This window comes from Scatophagus argus, chromosome 5 (genome assembly GCF_020382885.2).
Source record: "Scatophagus argus isolate fScaArg1 chromosome 5, fScaArg1.pri, whole genome shotgun sequence".
NCBI classification, from domain to species: Eukaryota; Metazoa; Chordata; class Actinopteri; family Scatophagidae; genus Scatophagus; species Scatophagus argus.
In genome coordinates this window covers 3,157,149-3,176,177 of record NC_058497.1, presented here as the reverse complement: position 1 = coordinate 3,176,177, position 19,029 = coordinate 3,157,149, and the positions used below count along the sequence as shown (strand labels likewise).

Sequence of the window (19,029 nt, the reverse complement as noted above, 5' to 3'; positions counted from 1 at the left end):
AAACTATTATGACAAAATTAATAAAATGATGTGCATAAACATTTATCCTTTTGCAACTCTGTTCACTATGTGTTTGTCATTTACACTTGACAACTACAGAGGTACATGCTGGCTACCTTTTAGCTATCTGTCTGAAACCAATACAAGGCGTTCATCAGTTATTTATTACCTCTGCCAAGGAGGTTATGTTTTTGTTCCGGTTTGTTTCAATGTTTGTCAGCAGAATTACAGAATAATCTATTTAACCAATTTTCATTAAACCATTGAAATTCGGAGCAGATCCGAATCACGGGGTGATGCACAACTTATTTTTCACTTTGTTGAATTAATAGGTTTCAGCTGTGGGGTTGGTCCCTCCTACCTGGCTTCAGAGAGCAGCCGTGGTTTAGCCAGCTAGACAGTGAATTAAGAGAGGGAGCTGTGTTAGCCACAACAGAACAGTACATCAGAGAAATAAAATGTTATTTTCTGATTGTTTCACGCTGGTTAAGCTACATCGCACAAATAAACACACCCACACAACATGAGAACAGGTGAAATCAGCACTTCCCAGCTTAACGATGCAATTACAACAGCAGCATATAAAATGATTTATCATTCAGCGCTGATCTACATGGTTTCTGTATAGTTATCATGGTCCACTGACTACTTCCTCTTCTCCTCACTGTGTCTAGGTGTATGTTTCCTATGACTATGGGAACACTTTCATGCTCGTCTCAGATAAGTTCCAGTTTTCAGGGGTCAAGGCCAAGGATGGCAGTAAACAGGTCATCTCCCAGTTCTACCACAGCCCTGCGGACAACAGGCGGGTAAGTCACAGTCAGAACTAATTACAGGCTAAAGTGTGCAATATGACCACATGCTCTTTAAAACAAATGAGGTTAAGTTGAGGCGATGAAAATGAGTTGAGAAGTACGGTAGAGGTGTCTAGATCCAGGTAAAATATGTGGAGTTAAAGGGGAAAGTAAAATGTGTCAGATCAAAAAGAATTGCTTGAGATCTCAGAGATCTCTGAGTTCCCATTGAGTTCTTGGTAATGTCTCTGTCTAAGAACCCTTTCTGACTGAGCATGGAGTCAAACAGCTCCAGGAAGCATTCAGGTGCTACACACATGAGCCATTGTGCTCCGCTGTTTTGCTTAAGGATTCCAAGTCTTTTATTATGCTGCAGTTGTTATCACATATCGCAAGTTATGCCCTAGTCTGAATGGTCACAGTTGAAGGCAGAGCCAAAAGCTTGCTGTCACAACTGACGGCAAGACAGAATAATTGTTCAAATGGCCGACCCGATCTCAATGAAAAAGGTGGCAGTTAATGATGTTTAATCACTTTGCTGTCATCCTGTTACATGCAGTGAAGATAAAAGCTCAGTCCCTGCCTGTGGAGGATGGTTTCACAGGGCCGAGAGAGTGTCAGGGGGTCATTTGTCTGGCTCAGGTGGGTTCAGTATGAGATGGAGTACAGCAAAGAAGAGAGGGGGAGTGGAGAGCAGCAAGTAGGCAGAGATGAAACAGTGGCACTGGGCAAGTACAGGTTAGACAGATAGAAAGAGCAGGGTCTTCTCTTGGTTCCTGCACAATGGCACAAAGCACCAGGAATCCCATAATCAAGTGGACAAAGCTTCACTCTGTGTGTTAACCTCATACCGTTTCTTAGGTCTTCTTTTGTGTTCAGTGTCTTTTTCTTCAGAATTTGTTTGAATCATTATGAAACTTGAAGTGAAACACAGATACTTGTACTTGTTTGGAGGCCAGTGTCAGTCTAACCTGCGGGCTCTTTGCACTAGTCAAGTGAGTCAGAGCGATCTGACCTGAGATGCATCCATTCACAATAGTTTCATAACAAAACTTATCAGATATAACTTTTGTATGGGAGTTATTGTCCTCTTTTTGGCTCATCGGTCAGGTTCACTGGTACGCGAAGAAATCCACCAGCCACGCATGTGTTTATTTAACAGCCAAAAAGTAGGCATATTGGGTATGATGTTATTTTTAAAAAATGCTGCAATAGAACAACTTGAAAATGATCACAGAGGTACTAGATGGCATGTGTTGAAAAATAATATTGTGGAGTTTGCTGAAAACATTTTTTTTTTTTTTACTTTTATAGATTTTTTTTGGTAGAAGGGAATGGGTACTCTTATGATTACAGCATCTAATTATTAAAAATACTGTAGTGAAAGAACAAGAACGTAATGACAGTTGTGGCGTATGCATTTCAACAAAGGAAAATAAGAAAAACAATCAAAACTTTCCCCATTTAAACAACCTTTGTGGCCATTTGAGTATTGATTTTGGAGTTTACAAGGTCCATTTAACTGCACATTTAGTCCATGTCAGTGCCCATACACAACTTCATAAGTGAAGAGAGACAAAGACATATCAAGAGCTTAAGAAAGAAACTGATTAATTGCTTCACTCAACCTATCTGTGTGTATTTGAACACCTTTTGCCATTACTTTCTGCTTTCCCAGGTAGAAAATGAATCAATCTTCATTCAAAAATAAAATGTACTTTTAGGTTCAAACGGCCCCCTGGCACAGAGATTAACAAAGCGCTTATATGAAATAGATCTTTTTAATTGAGGATATTGAATATTCCAGCCAATCTAGTGCTCCTGGATTCATTTGCTTCTTGGCACATAGTTATTATTCAGTATACTGCACTCCTCTGAACACTTGAACAGCCTCAGTTCCCGGTGGGACTGAATTAGCAAAGCTTGACTGTACATTAGCGATCCGGCATCTTGGCTTTCCACAGCAGCACTGCACTCAGATATCTGTGAAGCACCTCAGAAACACTTAAGCAGACATTTGCTTTCGTAATTTGTGTTTTCTGCTCGATTGTGTCCTGCTTATACAGCAGTTATTGGGAATATGGACACACAGTGCATCAAATTGAGTTTAGAAATATTGGGATTAGCACAGTACAGTTACATAAGCAAACTTTGTAATGGGGCTGGGGAATACATGTGTTAGTGGTTTGTTGAACACGTAAGACTCATGATATATTTCTGTATTTCCTTTTTTGGTACTTTTTTTAAATTTGTCAAATCAGCCGAGCAATCACATCACATTTCTCTTTCTAGTCTTTAGGGATGAGCTGATACCACTTTTTTTCTAACCAAGTATAAGCACAAGCACTTACATTTGAGCACCGATACAAGTACTCTTACTTAACAACGTAAATTGATTATGCAACAAGTCAACAGAAGTTAACTTCATTTGTCCAAGTGCCAGAATTTTTCAAAGGCGAAATTGTAGGGGCCAGATTTTCAAATCAAAAAGAACAAAAAGGCTTGATTAGCTTGTTCTTATTTTCACTTTCTTACAAATTAATGTGATTGTAATTTTTTGTAATTATTAAAAGACATGGGAAATTCATAATGATAACTCGAGGCTGTGAGACCTCCACACAGGAGGCAGCCATTACTCAATACAAAACCCTCAGTCTATCCAGAGTCTAGTCTGAGACTTAATCCAACAGGTGGCCAGTGAAAATAAAGCCAGGTAACGACTAATATGTTAGTGATTCTCTGACGGCTCCTTAGTTACCTCCTGCAGCCCGGCCACTGTGCTGCTGTCAGCTCCAGGGAATGGCCTGGACCACCTGGCTCCAATGCTGGAGCCAGGTGGTTTGATCATTGGTCCGCAGTGGTAGTAATCCGATTCTGTGGAATGGCTGAACTCTGAGTTACAGACTTTTGTGGCACATTGCCTGGACTTGGCAAGCTAACTAACAGACTGGACCTCTTCCACTGGCGAGCGAGAGACTGAGGCATGTAGTATGTGCTGTTCCAGCTGGTCTGTGCGTCTTGTTGTTGTCTTGACAGTTTAGCAGATTGTAGTGTGCGGTTTGCTCTGCTTGCTTCAAGCTGCTGACATTGCTCCTCCATCTACCTGCTCAGCTCACCTGACAAGAGATTAATGTCACACTGCTGTGAAGTGGTATCTGGTGTGTTTGTATTGGTGTAGTTTTATGATTACAAGTGTAAGTACATGGGCACGGTATTACTACAAATAAATGAGGTGAAGCCTGAAAGCCTTAAGCTCTGTTTTTGTTCTTGAGCATATATTCTCTTCTTCTTCTTCTTCTTCTTCAGTATCTTTTTGTCGACTCTACCAACAACTACCTGTGGAACACCTTTGACTTTTGTAAGAGTGTCCAGGGCTTCTCGCTGCCCTTCAAGCCGACAGACCTGCTGCTCCACAGCAGAACATCCAACCTGGTGCTCGGCTACGACAACTCTCACCCAAACAAACAGGTAAAGTCCAGCTCTACCTGCAGCAGCTTTATCTTTACAAAGCTGCCTCATCATCGTTTTATGATCAAATCGTATGTGTGCTTCCACAAGCGTGACACAGTCATATGTGGTATAAAATCGATTTGAATCTGGGTATTTGACTGTCGCATTTCTTGTAAATAGAGAAGCTTTCCTGTTGTTTCCAGTTGTTAAAGGGACAGTTCACCCCAAAATCAAAAATGCATGTTTTGGGGAAATGTGCATCTACTAATGGACAAGAGGCTTGTGCTTGTGACATGGCAGGATGCTAACATCAGTAACATCTTCCTTGGCAGAACTATAACTTTACCTATTTCCTTCAGCACAGTGATGTGTTGTAGTTTGGTATAAAGTAAATCGTACATTACATTAAACAGCTCACAACAAGGTCTGTGGACTGTCTTGAGTAGGCGGGTCATGATTTCTGGAAAGAGACATTGCTGATGAGTTTTTTTTAAATATCGTTGGTGCTTTGAGCGCCATAAGCAAAGTGCCATCTAGTTCTGTTATATTCAGGAGACGAAAGACATATATATAGGTCTATAGGTGATATCTTTAAAACTCTGCAGCTCACACCAAAACAATATAGATAGAGAAACAGCACTACAGGTAAGAATATGTATTTTTGATTTTGGGGTGAACTTTTCTTTTAAACTCCAGACTTCCCTTTTATATCCTAAAAGAAAGCTACATTTTTAGATGTATGAAATTGCTCTCCCTTATAATTTATAATCTGTTGGAAATGCTTCAGTCTTGTTCCTCCTGAACTGCTATCCAATTTTTGGCTCTTCTCTAAGTCGGTACTTCGTGTACACTGTAAGAAACCAGTTAGTTGCTTTGTCTTGCATTTAAACACAATAGTGCCAAATAAGAGCTCCCCAGTCTTCTCCTTGTCACATGACTAAGAGCCAAAATGAAGGAATGAGCTTGACCTACATTTTTACAGTGCACCATCCCCCCCTCCTGTTTTCTCCTCTTCCTCTCTCCTTTCCTCACTTCATCTCTCTCCCCTGTTGTAGCTGTGGAAATCAGACGACTTTGGGGAGACATGGGTGTTGATCCAAGAGCACGTGAAGACCTACTTTTGGTAAGACAACCACTGTCTTGGCTCATGACAAGTACACTAAACAAAGAAGGATGTATATGCTGTATGTAACCTTCCAGAAAATACCACTTAAGTCAGTATCTCTAACAATATGTTTCTCCTCAGCTTTATTACTAGCAATACCAGTCACATAAACCTCAAGGTGGTATATACTGTATTACCGTATTTAATTGTAGGGTCATTCCATACCAGCTCAACTATAACCTCCCAGTTTATGCTATGGATTTTTTCAAAAATCATTAATGCAAAAATATCTATTAAATTCACAGGTCCTTGTAACATCCTATAGCTCTACTCCAAATGCTCTTTAGTGAAGATTTTTTTTGAGGTTTCACAATTTTTGCGATTCTTTGTATTTGTATTCTAAGCTTCGCCAGCTGCTTATTTTTCACTGGATTAGGTCGAGATTTGCATTGAACATCTGTGAATTTGCAACATGTACTCATGTAAATAGTTGTTGGAGACTCTAATTGACATACTCTAGCAATTGATATCCTCAGTGATTTTCACTTTCTTTCAACCAAATTCTTATTCTCTGTATTCTTTATATTAATGATAATAATAATAAGTTACTCTGTTAGGCATAAACAATTACCACAGGTAAGAGTACAACAGGTCTTGTTAAATATAGCTTTGGAGCTGAAAAATGTGAAAAATACACTTTTTAAGATATGTTGGTATAAAAAATTTCCTTTGACAATTTTCATAGGAAAGCATTAGTACTCAGCAGATATACATAAAATGTAACGATGCCATATTATGTGTTCGTCATTTAATAATTTTTTGAAGAATAGCTAACTAGTTTGCTGTAACATTACGTTTAGTGGTTTTGCTTCATTGGCAGATACGACTTTTGTTTTTTGTCTCAGAGCTTAACTGCTTATTTTTCATTGACAATGCACTGACTCATGCCTGTCATGTAAAGGCAAAAATGTCCTTAATCGAGGCCCTTTGACATCTTTAAGTGATTTCGAATGAGTAAAACAATCCTGTTTTTGTCTTTTACCATGTAGTTGGGTTCAGATGGTTTGAACACATTCACGGTGGTGACAGGCTGTGTTTATCTTTTGGGAGGGGAAAGTGAATTGGTTCAGTATTTTAAGTTGCTGAACAGGACCAGACCTGAGAGTTGAAGTTGTTGTTCATGTTTACTTTCACTTTGTCAGTTCCTCTTGTGTGTGTGTGTGTGTTTGTGTGAACTGTCTGAACAGTGGCTCTTGGTATACTGGCTATACTTCATTCTTGTGGCTATATTTCAAACCTTAACAAACGATCACAGACCCTTATCAGATTATTTGTTTGTCTGTTTGTCTCATGTTCTACAGCCTCGAATGTGCGTTTGATGCCTGTTACATAATCTATGATGGCTGCTGTAACTGCACCAATTGTTCAAGGATAATCTATTTATTAAATATCAGGACTGGCAATTTCCTCTGGACAGCCAGAAAAAGGATGCATTTCATTAATTTGTCAAATTTGATTTTTAAAAATAGGCATTATTTGCATTGCTGACATACATCGCTTGGATATTAGTGCAGTTGGCGTTAAGCACTTCAAATAATCTTATTTGTAATCTTAGTTCTTTTTTTTTTACTATCTCATTGATAAAACCTAATTGGTGCACTGATGAATGTACATCGCCTCTTTCTTACTTCCACTCACTTCAAACCAGTCAGAGGAGCACTGAGAAAAAAAACAGAAAAACTGAAATTTCAAATGTGAAATGTCCAAAAGGAGAAATTAGTGCATATTCAGAGGATTCCATCACTCTGAAGAAGAAAAAAAAATATATATATATTATTTTTCAAAGCCATTTTTTGCTTATTGCTGTCTTTATAGTGGAGTGGACAAAAAAAAAAGAAAAGTCCTTTTATCAAGTCGTGAGTCAGTCTTCTGGTTTGTCTCCTGTAGAACTTGAGTGGCAGCACAGAAGTTGAGTTGAAACAAACTTGTGTAGCCGGATGAGATCAAAGGTGATCCAGATTCTTTTGGATCATAGAGAGAGAGAGCGCAGCCCACCCATCTATGTGCTCTTCTGATTTCATTGGTGCATTACTTTACAAGTACATGTGAAAGGCTAACATCAATAATATTGATGTGAGTGTTTGATCCCCTGCACTGAAGCCCTGGAGTGACAGCGTATGTCTAGTTCAACCTGACATCTCAAACCTCTCATTAAAAGAAGTAGAGATTGTTGTGCGGAAGTCTCTGTTGGAGTTGTTTGGACTACACAAACATTCGGCCCACCCACAGGTGTACAGTGGTTTGACAAAGTGATGGTTGTTTTACATCGTTAACATGCACTGTCATCAAGTTAGTCAGAATTAGCAATGATTAATGACAGCCGGTGCGAGCTGTCATTGGTGAGGTTTATCATTTCCGTTGGTTCTCACATTCAATTTCACTTGCATGTGCAGTCAATTGTACATGCTGCAGAGCCTGACTGTTGTAAAGGAGAACAGCTGAGCAACAGTAGGCTGAGCTGGACAAAACACATTACAGTAAAGAAAGGATAAGCTCCATTATAATATATTAAGATTGGCCCCGATACCAATCCCTAGAAACAGTATACCATCATTATAGATTTTTTAAGTTAAAACTTTGTGTAACCTGATGATCCGTTAACATGGAGGAGGAATGCCAACTACTTAAAGTGCTGTCACTGGTTCAACCAATCTGACAGTTGGTCAGTTAGCCTCGTTTTTGAAAGACTGTTTAATCAGACGCACGTTTTAATGTTTGGAAGTCATTGCAGGTGGGTGACAGCCATTGGCCTCTTCTGTTTGTGGTGCTTAAGTGCATCTTTTTGAGACGGTATGAGGTGCAGTTGTTACAGTAACTGTTTACTGGCCCATGTCAGATTACTAAGATTACACTAAGCATCATTTATTCAGTTTGTATGTTGCAATTTACAGGTACCGCTTGCCCCCTGGGCATGCAGGATCAAAGGTGCTTTGGGAACCTGACAAAAGCCAGTTAGTGTCTTCTAGTCTCTGTGCTCCATTTAAAAATATGAACATAACAGTATAGATGTGTAAAATGTTAAAAGTGGGCTCATGGTGCTGACAGGGGCCAAGATTGATGGCTTAACAAATTGTGTTTGAATTATTTACCTTTCACAAAACACAATATAGCATTTGCCTCTACACAAGCCAAAATGTTACTCTGTTACTGCTGTGAACCAAAATGGGTGATTTAAAATCTGCTTTATCCTAGTGTGACAAAAGCAGATAGATTTGCTGTAGAATTAGCCTTTCTTTTAAAGCATTTTGAACTGCATTGTTGTCACCAGCCAGACAATAAAATCAGTGATTGCATCTCCCTTTTCTGTGCCAAATGCTTTCAGCCTGAATGATTTACTTTCAATTTAAATGAAAGTAGAACAGGGTAGTGCTTAGGACTGTTAAACAGAACAACGGCTGAGAGAAAATGAGACATTGCTGAACAGCACCATCAGACCACTCTGACGGCTGCTAATTGATAGGTGGATATTCAGATTAGTAAATGTTTCCTAGCCCTCCTCTATCTCCTTCAGTCCAAGTTGGTACTGCATGGCTTGCCTTCAGACAGCTGGTTGCCCTCACTGCTGCTGCTCGGTGAAGCTGAATGAGTTTTTGCTCTGTAAATGGGATTCTGATAACAAGATGACACCCACAGTGTGCATGCACACACTCACTACATGAGTTAAATTTTAGTTAAATTTCAGTTCCATAATGCAGTTTAAAACTGAATGCATCTGAAATGCAGGTGAAGTGTTGATAAAGGCATTAGAGCAGAAAGAGAGAGATGTAAGCTGAAGTGTAAAAGATTTTAGATATTCACGATGAAATAGAAAAGCTGGAGATGGTTGAGTTGTTGCATTGTGACTAACTGAAATGTCAGCTGGTAAATAAGCAGTACCCACATTTAAAATATCAGTTGCAATGTTAGCAAAGAAAGCAAATGAAATATCAGTTTGAAGTGATAGTTTTGTTGGCTCTCATGAGTCTGAGCTGATTTTAATTTCTTTTTTTAAATCACCCAAACTCAAATCTTTGACTCTATGACGTCGTGTTAAACAAATTCTACTATTGTAAAAAGCATTTGATGTCGCCGAATCCATTTGTAAACACTTTCACCAGACACGGCTCTGTGATCGTTTGTTCCATGACTTTCTCAGTTTTAGTTGGTTTTGTAATTTTTCCTTAATATTTGTGCTTCTGCCATGAGTAAGCAGATTACATTTACGTTTACGTTTTTGTGTTTATGAGGATATTTTATTTTGAAAATTGACTGAATGCTCTATGCTGTTCCTACAGCTTCCGTCAAAAATAGACTAGGAGCGTATTTTAAATGAAGCGGAGTGGAAACCAGAGGCTTTTGGTGGAGCCACAAACATTGTCTGTGGCTGCCATGACCTGACAAAACGAGAAGCGGCCATGCCCAGTGACACACTGTCATAACTCATCATTCACTGACAACAAGTTCCAACTTCTTTAATAAATTCAGGAAGCTCTAGTCAAGACAGCTGGGTCAGCTAAGTTATTTTTATGATGAGAAAGGAAAAATGTGCCAACTCCGATATGATAGATGCTTAATATTTGTAACTATAAATCAGATTTTTGTAAACTAAACAAGAATGATCTCAGCACATAGAAATGATTCCTCCCTCACATTTGTCTTCCTATGCTCTTTCTGTCAGACAGTATCTGTGCTTTTAGATGAGATGAAAATAAGTGAAAACCTGTTTAACCATAATCATCACTTATTCAGTCTTACCCCTGAAGTCACTCAAAGACAACATCCAGTGCTGCCACAATTTGATAATCATGCAAAAGACGTCCAGCATTTGCTGGTTCCACCTTCTAAAACGCCATGATTTGCTGCTTTTCTTTCTGTCATTTATAGATGACAGTAAAAGAAGTAAACGAAGAGTCTTGGGGATTATCGACTGCTGGTTGAACAATCAAAGCAATATGAAGATGCTGTTAGGGTTCAAGGGAAAAACTAGGAAATTGTGATGAGAATTCTTACATCTTGTTCTGGATGTCTCGTGTACTAAATGATTAATCATGAAAATGTTTATTGGACTGATGGCTTTAGCCCTCTTCAGACCTCATCGTTGCATGCATGTTTTGTGACAAATGGAAAGCTGAATTGATAAGCAATAAAACACAGCCTTGCTCAGCAGAATGCACCTAGGTGTTTTGTGCTGCAAACTTACCTTTTAAGCCTGACCAGTAACTTGTGGTTAGTGTTGTTAGCTACTGTTACTGAAATCAAAGAAACCATGATAATTTGTGCTTCAAGTTTTCTTTATAATCTACTTAGTACTCTTAATACTCTTAATATATTTCCTGATAATTTAACCATTTAGCGGTCAGGCAGGAAGATCTGCTGAAGTCTGTTAAATCTGCAGCAGTGCAGTGCTACACTGACCATGAGAAACAGCAAATTATCTGAGGACAAAGGCAGCGCAAATAAAGATTGATCTTAAACTCTCCTCCCCTGTGGCTCCGTCCAGTTTGGGTTTAATCCTGTTTGTTGTGGCTTTAACAAGGGACACTACTGTTGTGCTGCAGATCAGTCTTAAGGCGTTGAAAGCCAAAGAGAGTCAAGCCAGACTCTCAGCCGTTTGCTGGATGCCCCCCTCCTCCTCCCGAAACTGACTCCTAATCCTCTGATCTCACTGCTAGGAGACAGGCTGAGTGGTAAAATCCTTTGTGTATACAATGAGAAGTACAATCCCTTTCTCCATATGGATTTCAGACAGTGATACAAATCCTACAGATGGATTGATTTTTAAATATATTGAGAGAAACAAAGAGAATAGGGAAAATTTTGGAGCACAGAGAACGTTAGCAAGGAAACATGCGAGAAAGGAAGGAAAAAAACACATCTGAGTTTGTCTAGTTCAACATTGTCTTGTGAAGGCTTTTTGTGTTGTGAAACAGAAACATGTTGACTATGAGGACAGTAACTGTTTATTCAAAATGTTGAATTACAGTGGAAAAATGGTTGAAAAAAATCGGTTTGTAATTACCTTATTTAATTTACGATCCACCATTTTTTTAGTACAATAGGTTTTATGATATCAAAGGCTCTGAGAGGTAATGTATGAAAGTATTTTGGATTTAATACCAGAGATAGAAAAATGGTGGTCAGTCAAGACTGTTTGCTGACTTTGTACAATGCTGCTATTTTACTGTCACTTTAGCTTAACCCTTTAGCTTGTCACTTTAGCTGGATCTGCTATATATATGCATATATTCTAGGTGATTGAGGAGGGAGAGTGGGTGAATGTGACTAAACATGACTTGAATAGAACGTTAAAATGTTATATCATCTGTGAACATTTCTGCCTGAGTCACATCAGTTACATTTGAATTAGCACTGGTGCTTTTTAAAGGTGGGGTTGGTAATGTACTGTAGAGGCACATTTTATAGTTGTTTTTGTATAGATTGCTAAAGCTCTTAGCAAACTAGTCACAAGAATGGAAAAAAACAAACAAATAAAAAAGAATGCAGCCAAACTTCAACACTAGCATGCCAGTTTGACAGCTGTAAGGGGTAACAGTAGTCATGCTCATTGTTTATGTTCATCGTGATATTGTCAGATGTTTCCCTACATGGGAATGAGACATGAGGTAGTTGGTTGGGGTTAGCGATGACAGTAATGTGTTAAGCTGGATATCCAGCAGCCTCGTTCTGGAATGGTTATCTTTTTTGAACTGATCTGATTCATGCGTTCACAATGGCTCTTTTGCTTGTGTTTATTCGGTAATGTCATTTGACAGAGCAACTTGTATTTATTTGACTAAAAAAGGCTTGTTGAGCGTGGCATACTCATAGTACTAATGTATATCTCTCTGCTGAAATGAGTATGAGGGAGTCAGTGTAGTCAGGCAGTCTGCATTCATGCGTTTTGGAGGAGCGACCTTGTAGGGACTCCTGATGGAAGGATACTTTGAAAATCTAGCTACTCTTGCTCATTTCTCCAACTTCACCAACCCCAGCTTTAAGGGAAACCCTCACTGAATGTCAAATAGAGCTGGCAGAAAATGAGCAATGGCCAGAAAGGGGAGGACGGGTGTTTAGGAAGTGTTTAGAAGAGGCAGAGATTAATTCAAAGAAACAGACAGAGACAGATTGTGAGTAGTCTTCAGCCCAGACACTGTCCATCAGTTAAACAGGGACCTTTGACAGAGTGCCACTAAGGCAGAATCAAGCTGAGACACTGCTCTCTCTGTTTAGTTCTCAAGACTCCGGAGGAAAACGCACTGATTTGGAAGGCGGATGATAAGACCTAGTGAACCTCCTTCATTCATTCTGACTGACTCTCTGTGCCATGGTTTTGGAACGGGCTTGTTGTACACTTGTGGCCACAAATAGTTTGACCATGCTGTTTTTCAGGATTGACACACAGACAGATATTTTAGGTTTGAACATGCTGATAGTCTGTATTTTGTGCTGACATTTATTATCTTGAAATTTTGCCATTTTTGTAGCAAATAAGTGACAAGGATTCTTTGTCAGAGTGAAAAGCCTCTGAAACATCTCAGTGAAAGCCAGAGTAATTCGGTTATTTTAGGTGGTGTAGCAGCCTCCTGAGGCAGAATTCAGCACATGTTTTTCAGACTGACACCTCAGAAGATGTTGAGTAAAGTTATCCATGCTGGTATGGAATCAGACATCTAAAGGAAAACACCCTGGATAGCAGGATGTGCTGGATACAACTGCAAACTAGATACCGTTGTCAGGCAGACACAGACTGCAGAGATATTAAAGATATTTTTATCTTTAGAGATTTAAGTCTTGAGTTCACAACACATTCATGTCTGGGAACAGTAGGGAAAGAGCACAACACTAAGGAAACATGCAAACTCCTCGCAGAAGGAAGATGAGCTTGACTCAAACCCTGAACTTTGCTGTGAGGTCATGGTGCTGGTGCAGACCTCTGAGCCACCAAATGTTTTTGACTAGCTTTGACTTTGACAACTGGGCCATTTTAGCCTTGTTTCTGTCAGTCCATCAGTAGGCTGGGTCACTTTGACATAGATGGGTCGAAGGAGCCTCAAAGCAGCCTCAAAGCATCCATGGTGGGTTTCATTTTTTAACCCTTAGACCTTTTGAAAACAGCACTGCATTAAAAATACACAAGACACTGTGTTAGTAGAGGAGCGAGTGAGAGGTAAGCAGTGGAGAACCTGAAACTTTACCCACTAAAGTTGGTTATGACAATGAACTGTGCGTGTGTGTGCTAAGCCAGAGCTTACAGAATGGTTCTAGTGTTTTTCATCCTTCATCCCTCTCCTGTCCCTGCTTTCTTCATCTCTCTGAATCCTCTGTTTCTTTGCTCTTGCTCTCTTCCACTTACTCCCAGGGGCGTGGAGCCTTATGACCCACCCACCACAGTGCTGGTCCAGAGGAGCGAGCCCCAGGGTGTCTCCACCATACTCAGCAGCACAGACTTCTTCCAGAGCGAACGCAACCGCAAAGTGATCCTGGAGCAGGTTGACAGCTTCCAGCTCCGAGAAAAGTACATGTTCGCCACCACCACACGGGTAAGAGAGCTGAACACTCAACAGTTTAAACTTTGCAGGGTGAGACGTCTTGCCATTGGTTTGACCTTGACCTCAAAACCTGCCCAATAAAGGTTGTATGTGGTATGGGAGATGACCTCTGTGACAGGTTAGAAGTTGAAACACATCACCATCTGCTCATGCAAAAGTCCACAGAAACCGCAAGATCCTAAACTGACATAAAAAGATGTTATTTACAAGCTTCTCTTCACCCGACTCACCCGACTCTACCAGCACGGGGATGAGTAGATTGACTGAGTTTTGTGTTCTTTTCAGGTAGAAACAGGAATTATGTGCCTTTTGTTCAAAGCAATTATTTAAGGTAACAGTTATTTAGGTGTACTTTTTTGAAACTAAAAACTTCCCCTTTATCAGCCTCTAGAATAGCGGGACGCAGCTGAATAACATTCACTGTTACTGACAGAAAGAGCTTGTCCAAGTGGGACCTTTTCTACTTGTCAAAGCTTTAATGAAGGACAAGAGAGTACTATGGGAAAAGAGTCTAAGTAAAAGCAAAACACTGCATTGCAATAATTAAGTTTAAAAGTAATGGTTGTATGATTTGGTAGAAATTCAAAAGACTCAGCGTGTGTAGTTTTTTTCATTTACTTTGCTCAAGCTTTGTTACCCTGATTGTGTTTCCATGATGTCTGCAGTTTCCCCATGTTGAAATAAATATCACCCCCCACATTTAATTAAACTGTACCAGACATTAATAAACAGAATGTAATGTAGCATCTAGAAGTAGCCATTACCCACAGTTTCTACTGTATACCTTCATACATTTTTTAAAAGTCTGTGTTCTGTTACAGCACAGTTAAGCAATGTAGTGAGCAGTCATTTTCCCACCTTAGCGTAATTTGCTGAGTGTAGCAGACGTTAGATCAATATTTGTCTGGCAGTAGCGTGAAGCGTTGTATGTTTGTCGTTGTTAGTCTCCAGTGTTTGTGTAGTGGAAGCCTCAGTTAGGCAGCAGACAAACAGACAACGGAGCAGATGGTGAGTATGGTTTGGATCTCATCTCCTTTCCTTGTTTCACAGGCTGCCTCGGACAGATTTGCTGTGGGCTCACGGCGTGGGCTGGCGGCACCCTGTAGCTGCAGAGTTTCAGAAACAGTTGATTGCAAGGAGAGGTCGTCTCTGAAGGATTTGTCGGATCTGATAATTGATATCGGATGGCTCATCATACTAAGTTAATGCGTTTAGCTGTGTTTCAGATCAGCAGATAAAGGAAGAAATTAAATGAACTGTCGTTGCTGCGTTGAAGTCCCAGTGTAAGCATAATGCTGATACGCTTTACAGTCAGGAATTTAGCTTCCGCTCATCCCTTTTTCAGCTGATTGGTATTCCTCTGGTTTATAATTTACAGTCCAACACTACAATGATTTAAATGACTGAATCTACTGCAGCTTTTTCTCATCTGCTATTTGATTGACAAAGAAAATGATCTATTTGCACATTCTGTAAATGTTTTGCCATCTGTTAGTACAGACGTATAATGCATATGGTATAATTTACTGTGTATACAGCAAGCAGCCACTGTTTAGCACTGGGCTAAGTCAAAGCAATATAGAGCAGTCTTAATAAATCCCAGTGGCTAATGTGGTCAAACCTAATGAGTGTTCCTCATTTCCAATTACTACTGTGGTCCAATAAGACATGGAGTTTAACCTCAAAGTGCAGAGAAACCAGCAGCTGTTAAATGTGGTTTTGTTTACTGCTCAAAATATTAAACAGGATGTTGGGGTCACCACAACCTCCCTGCACCCTATTACCCCATGTCATAAAATGTTTTGGCATTTGTTTTGTGAGTTAACCAAACGAGAAAATGAATGCTGTTACATAGTAAATATGCATTGTGTATTGTCTGTATGCTCAGTTAATGATGGTTTGTTAGAAATGGAAATGCCACTGTATTGAGGATTGAGGCTCTTTCCTGCTCTAAAAGTCTTCACAGGGAGCTGAGTGTGTTGGTACGTTAGCTTTCAGGCCTTGTACGTTGTGGCTGTGGCAGCAGCTAACGTGAGCAGATTGGAAATTTTAGTCAGAGTCCTCCAGTTACTCTTTAAAGTATATCACATCGATATGTTAATCACCTTAATTGAGGTCTCCAGAAAATTCATAGCTGAGCAGCAGCTTGTCCTGTCAGTCTTACCGTCTTAGCTCAGCAGCCGAAGGGGAGGCTGGGATATACTGACTGAAAAAGACCGGTAATAGCTGATATTGACTTGACTTAATTGTCATTATTACCAGAACAACAACTACATGGTAGTCCTCAGATAGATCCAGGTTTGTGCTATTAGTTGTAGCTACTTGATAAAGGAAGCACATAATCTCAGTTTAGTTTTTAACTGGTAGTCTGATGCAGGATGTTGTAAAACTTTGCATCAGCTTTAAGATATATTGGCAAGGTAAATAAACACTTCAGGACAGTTTTGGAAACTATTTTGAACTGGTTTTACTAAATGATGCAGACAAAGTTCACCACTATAATTTTAAGCGATGAGTACATCAAAACTATGGGCAAAGTTGAGACAGACATCAAACATCATTTCAACAAGTTGTCCTGATGTACCTGTTTCTTGTGGAGCTTTCAACTGCTCACGGTCTTCGTCAGTGGATGGAGCTGATTCACTCGTCATGGATATGTCTCAGATGTAATCGTGTGACCTGTGTATATTAATTGTGGTCACTTGATAACAGGTGACCTTAGATTTGAGAGAGCGAGTGTTTAATGTTGTCTTCATAGTTCAGAGAGCTGGGATCTGAGTTGGACAGCTGAGAGATGGGTATTGATAAGTTGAGCATTGAAAAGGGAAATTGAGGCTGTCACAGGTTGTTTCCATGCACTCTCATTACACAGCCATGCAGTCACTCTGTAGCTTGTTGGACACAAACCTTGAAGAGCATGTCAGTTCTACCACGCTATGTCACGTTGCTGTGCTTTGTCTTGAGCATCCCCTGCGCTATGCTTACTCTGAACAGAGCTCATGGGGGACTGACGTGAGAAACAGGTGCTCATTTCACCTCGTCCACTGCGAAATCAAAGCCAAGATGAATTTACAGATTAGCAGCGTGACTGTTAAAAGTTCACCCTGGGAAAGAAGGAATTCTGAGCAGCTGTGAAATCCTCCACCAAATATTCCAGCAGCTCTCTGTGACTCAGTCTTCATATAATATGGTCTATGTGAATTTAACTTAATAGCAAAGCGACTGTTTCCTCTGATAAAGCAAGATTGTGTCGCAAGTTACAGCAAGTGTCTGGACAATGAGTCAGCAAACCAGCATTCTCTTAGCCACAAAGTAATGCAGACTTGGGCTCTGTTCCTCTTCTTGTTTTCGAGTGTAGTTGAAGGTAGCGGAAATTGCAGTCACATAGACAGATGTCAAAAGCAGCACACTGATGAAACGAACAAATGAAAATGAATTTTGTGTAACAGATTATGAGTTATACACTGTTGGATACAACACAATCATTGTGTTTGTTTTTAGTAGAAAATGAAGGAAGTATTGAGAGACAAACAAGCCTTATTTTATACCTCTGAATTGCTGCCTCTGTCTATGACTGACTGAGGAATTCAAATAGGTCTAATGTTGACGGTTGAAGAAGCGGTTGACCAATCAGAGCTTTGTTGTCAGGATTAAGATTAGTTTCAGACAAATGCATTGCCAGCCTTGTACTGTACAACAGCATATACAGAGAGCTTGTCAGTGTTGTGACTGAGCTGACCTTGACCCCCCTGCTCCTCTCTGTACACTGAATCTGACATTCAGAGCTGATGAGACCAGTCGGACAGACCAGTTCAGCCATCCGCACAGCCACTGCCTCAGGGATTTGTAAAGAAATGGTAGTATAAGGAGAGGAATGGAACAGACACAGACTGACTCATCACAAAGCATCAGCTTTGTTAGACCCTTACTGCTTGCCGTTAGTTACTGCTAGCAGAACTATTGGTACTATTTTCTGCTGTGTTTATTGGCTATAAAAAGAATTATTCTTTGAGTCTAGTGTGAGTTACTCCTCTCTGCTCTTCTGTCTTTGACTTGTGCTAATAAGATTAGAATAATGGAATATCACAAGTGCTTTTGGCAGTGCCAAGCTGCTTAAGCTAATTAAAGAGCCAGAAATGGAGAGTTTTATCTAGCAATAGGGATCCTGAGGAATAGAGTGCTAATCAGACCTTAAAGACCCCAGCCTTTGGTCCCATTGAGGAGACCTGGGCAAGATAACTGGCTTAGCAGATGTAATGGGGATGTCGATAAGGCCCATCCCTTCTCTCCAAAGTTATCTGTTAGCCATTTTCCTTCTCATTTAGATCACAGATTCTCTGTAAGTAAAGTTTGAGACAGAGAGAGAGAAGAAAACAGGAAGTGAGGATTGGAGGAGAAATGATTCCTCTCGTCAAAGTGCAGTATACTGTCTTGTGGTTTCTGTGGTTTGCTTACTTGCAGTTTCTTGAACAATGCAGTTTAGTAAATACCTCAGACTCCAAATTCCTGGCAATGTGCTCTTCTGTGTTTTGGTATTGCACAGGAAATTCCCAGATTGCAATTGCTGCTCAATAAAGAAAGAAATATTCTGAATCAGTCAGAATTTTGTGTAGCATCGTGGTCAGGGAGAAATTATATGCTTTCACTGTCCCTCTAGTTGTTATGTGCTTGCAGCAATAGGTTTTTAGAAAATTTTGTCTCTCAGCTCTATATGGTATGCCATGCGATTGGTTGAATTTGTGTACTCTGACAAGATCTGCAGACACTGCTTAGGGCTAAAACCCTTTATTTCTGAGAGCATCATTTAAATAGATATATTTTTTAATATATTGCATTCACATTTCATTTGTCCGTTCCATTTGTACAATTGAGGTACAATCCCAGTAGATCAAGGAGGAGCTCTCAAGAACCAGTGCCTCAACACTCAACACATGTTCCACCTGACGAAAGGGCTAAAAGGTTTGCACATGCATGAAATGAAATGTAACACACACTCATACACTTCTGATAATAAGCCTTCGTCCTTGGATGGTGCAGAAATATCGGGAGTGGTTGCACATTGCATTTCTGGATTTTCTGGTATTGGTCCATT

The 19,029-nt window shown here is 39.9% G+C and overlaps 1 protein-coding gene across 2 annotated transcripts in view; it reads left to right on the top strand.

Moving 5' to 3' along the window:
• The window catches only part of sorl1 (sortilin-related receptor, L(DLR class) A repeats containing), an 81,094-nt gene that overhangs the window by 17,539 nt on the left and 44,526 nt on the right, over positions 1–19,029 (top strand). For both annotated transcript variants that reach the window (XM_046388348.1, XM_046388347.1), the window contains exons 3-6: positions 675–809; positions 4,101–4,262; positions 5,300–5,367; positions 13,748–13,928. In XM_046388348.1, the coding sequence (XP_046244304.1) occupies positions 675–809; positions 4,101–4,262; positions 5,300–5,367; positions 13,748–13,928 (546 nt within the window). The remainder of the gene's footprint in view (positions 1–674; positions 810–4,100; positions 4,263–5,299; positions 5,368–13,747; positions 13,929–19,029) is intronic.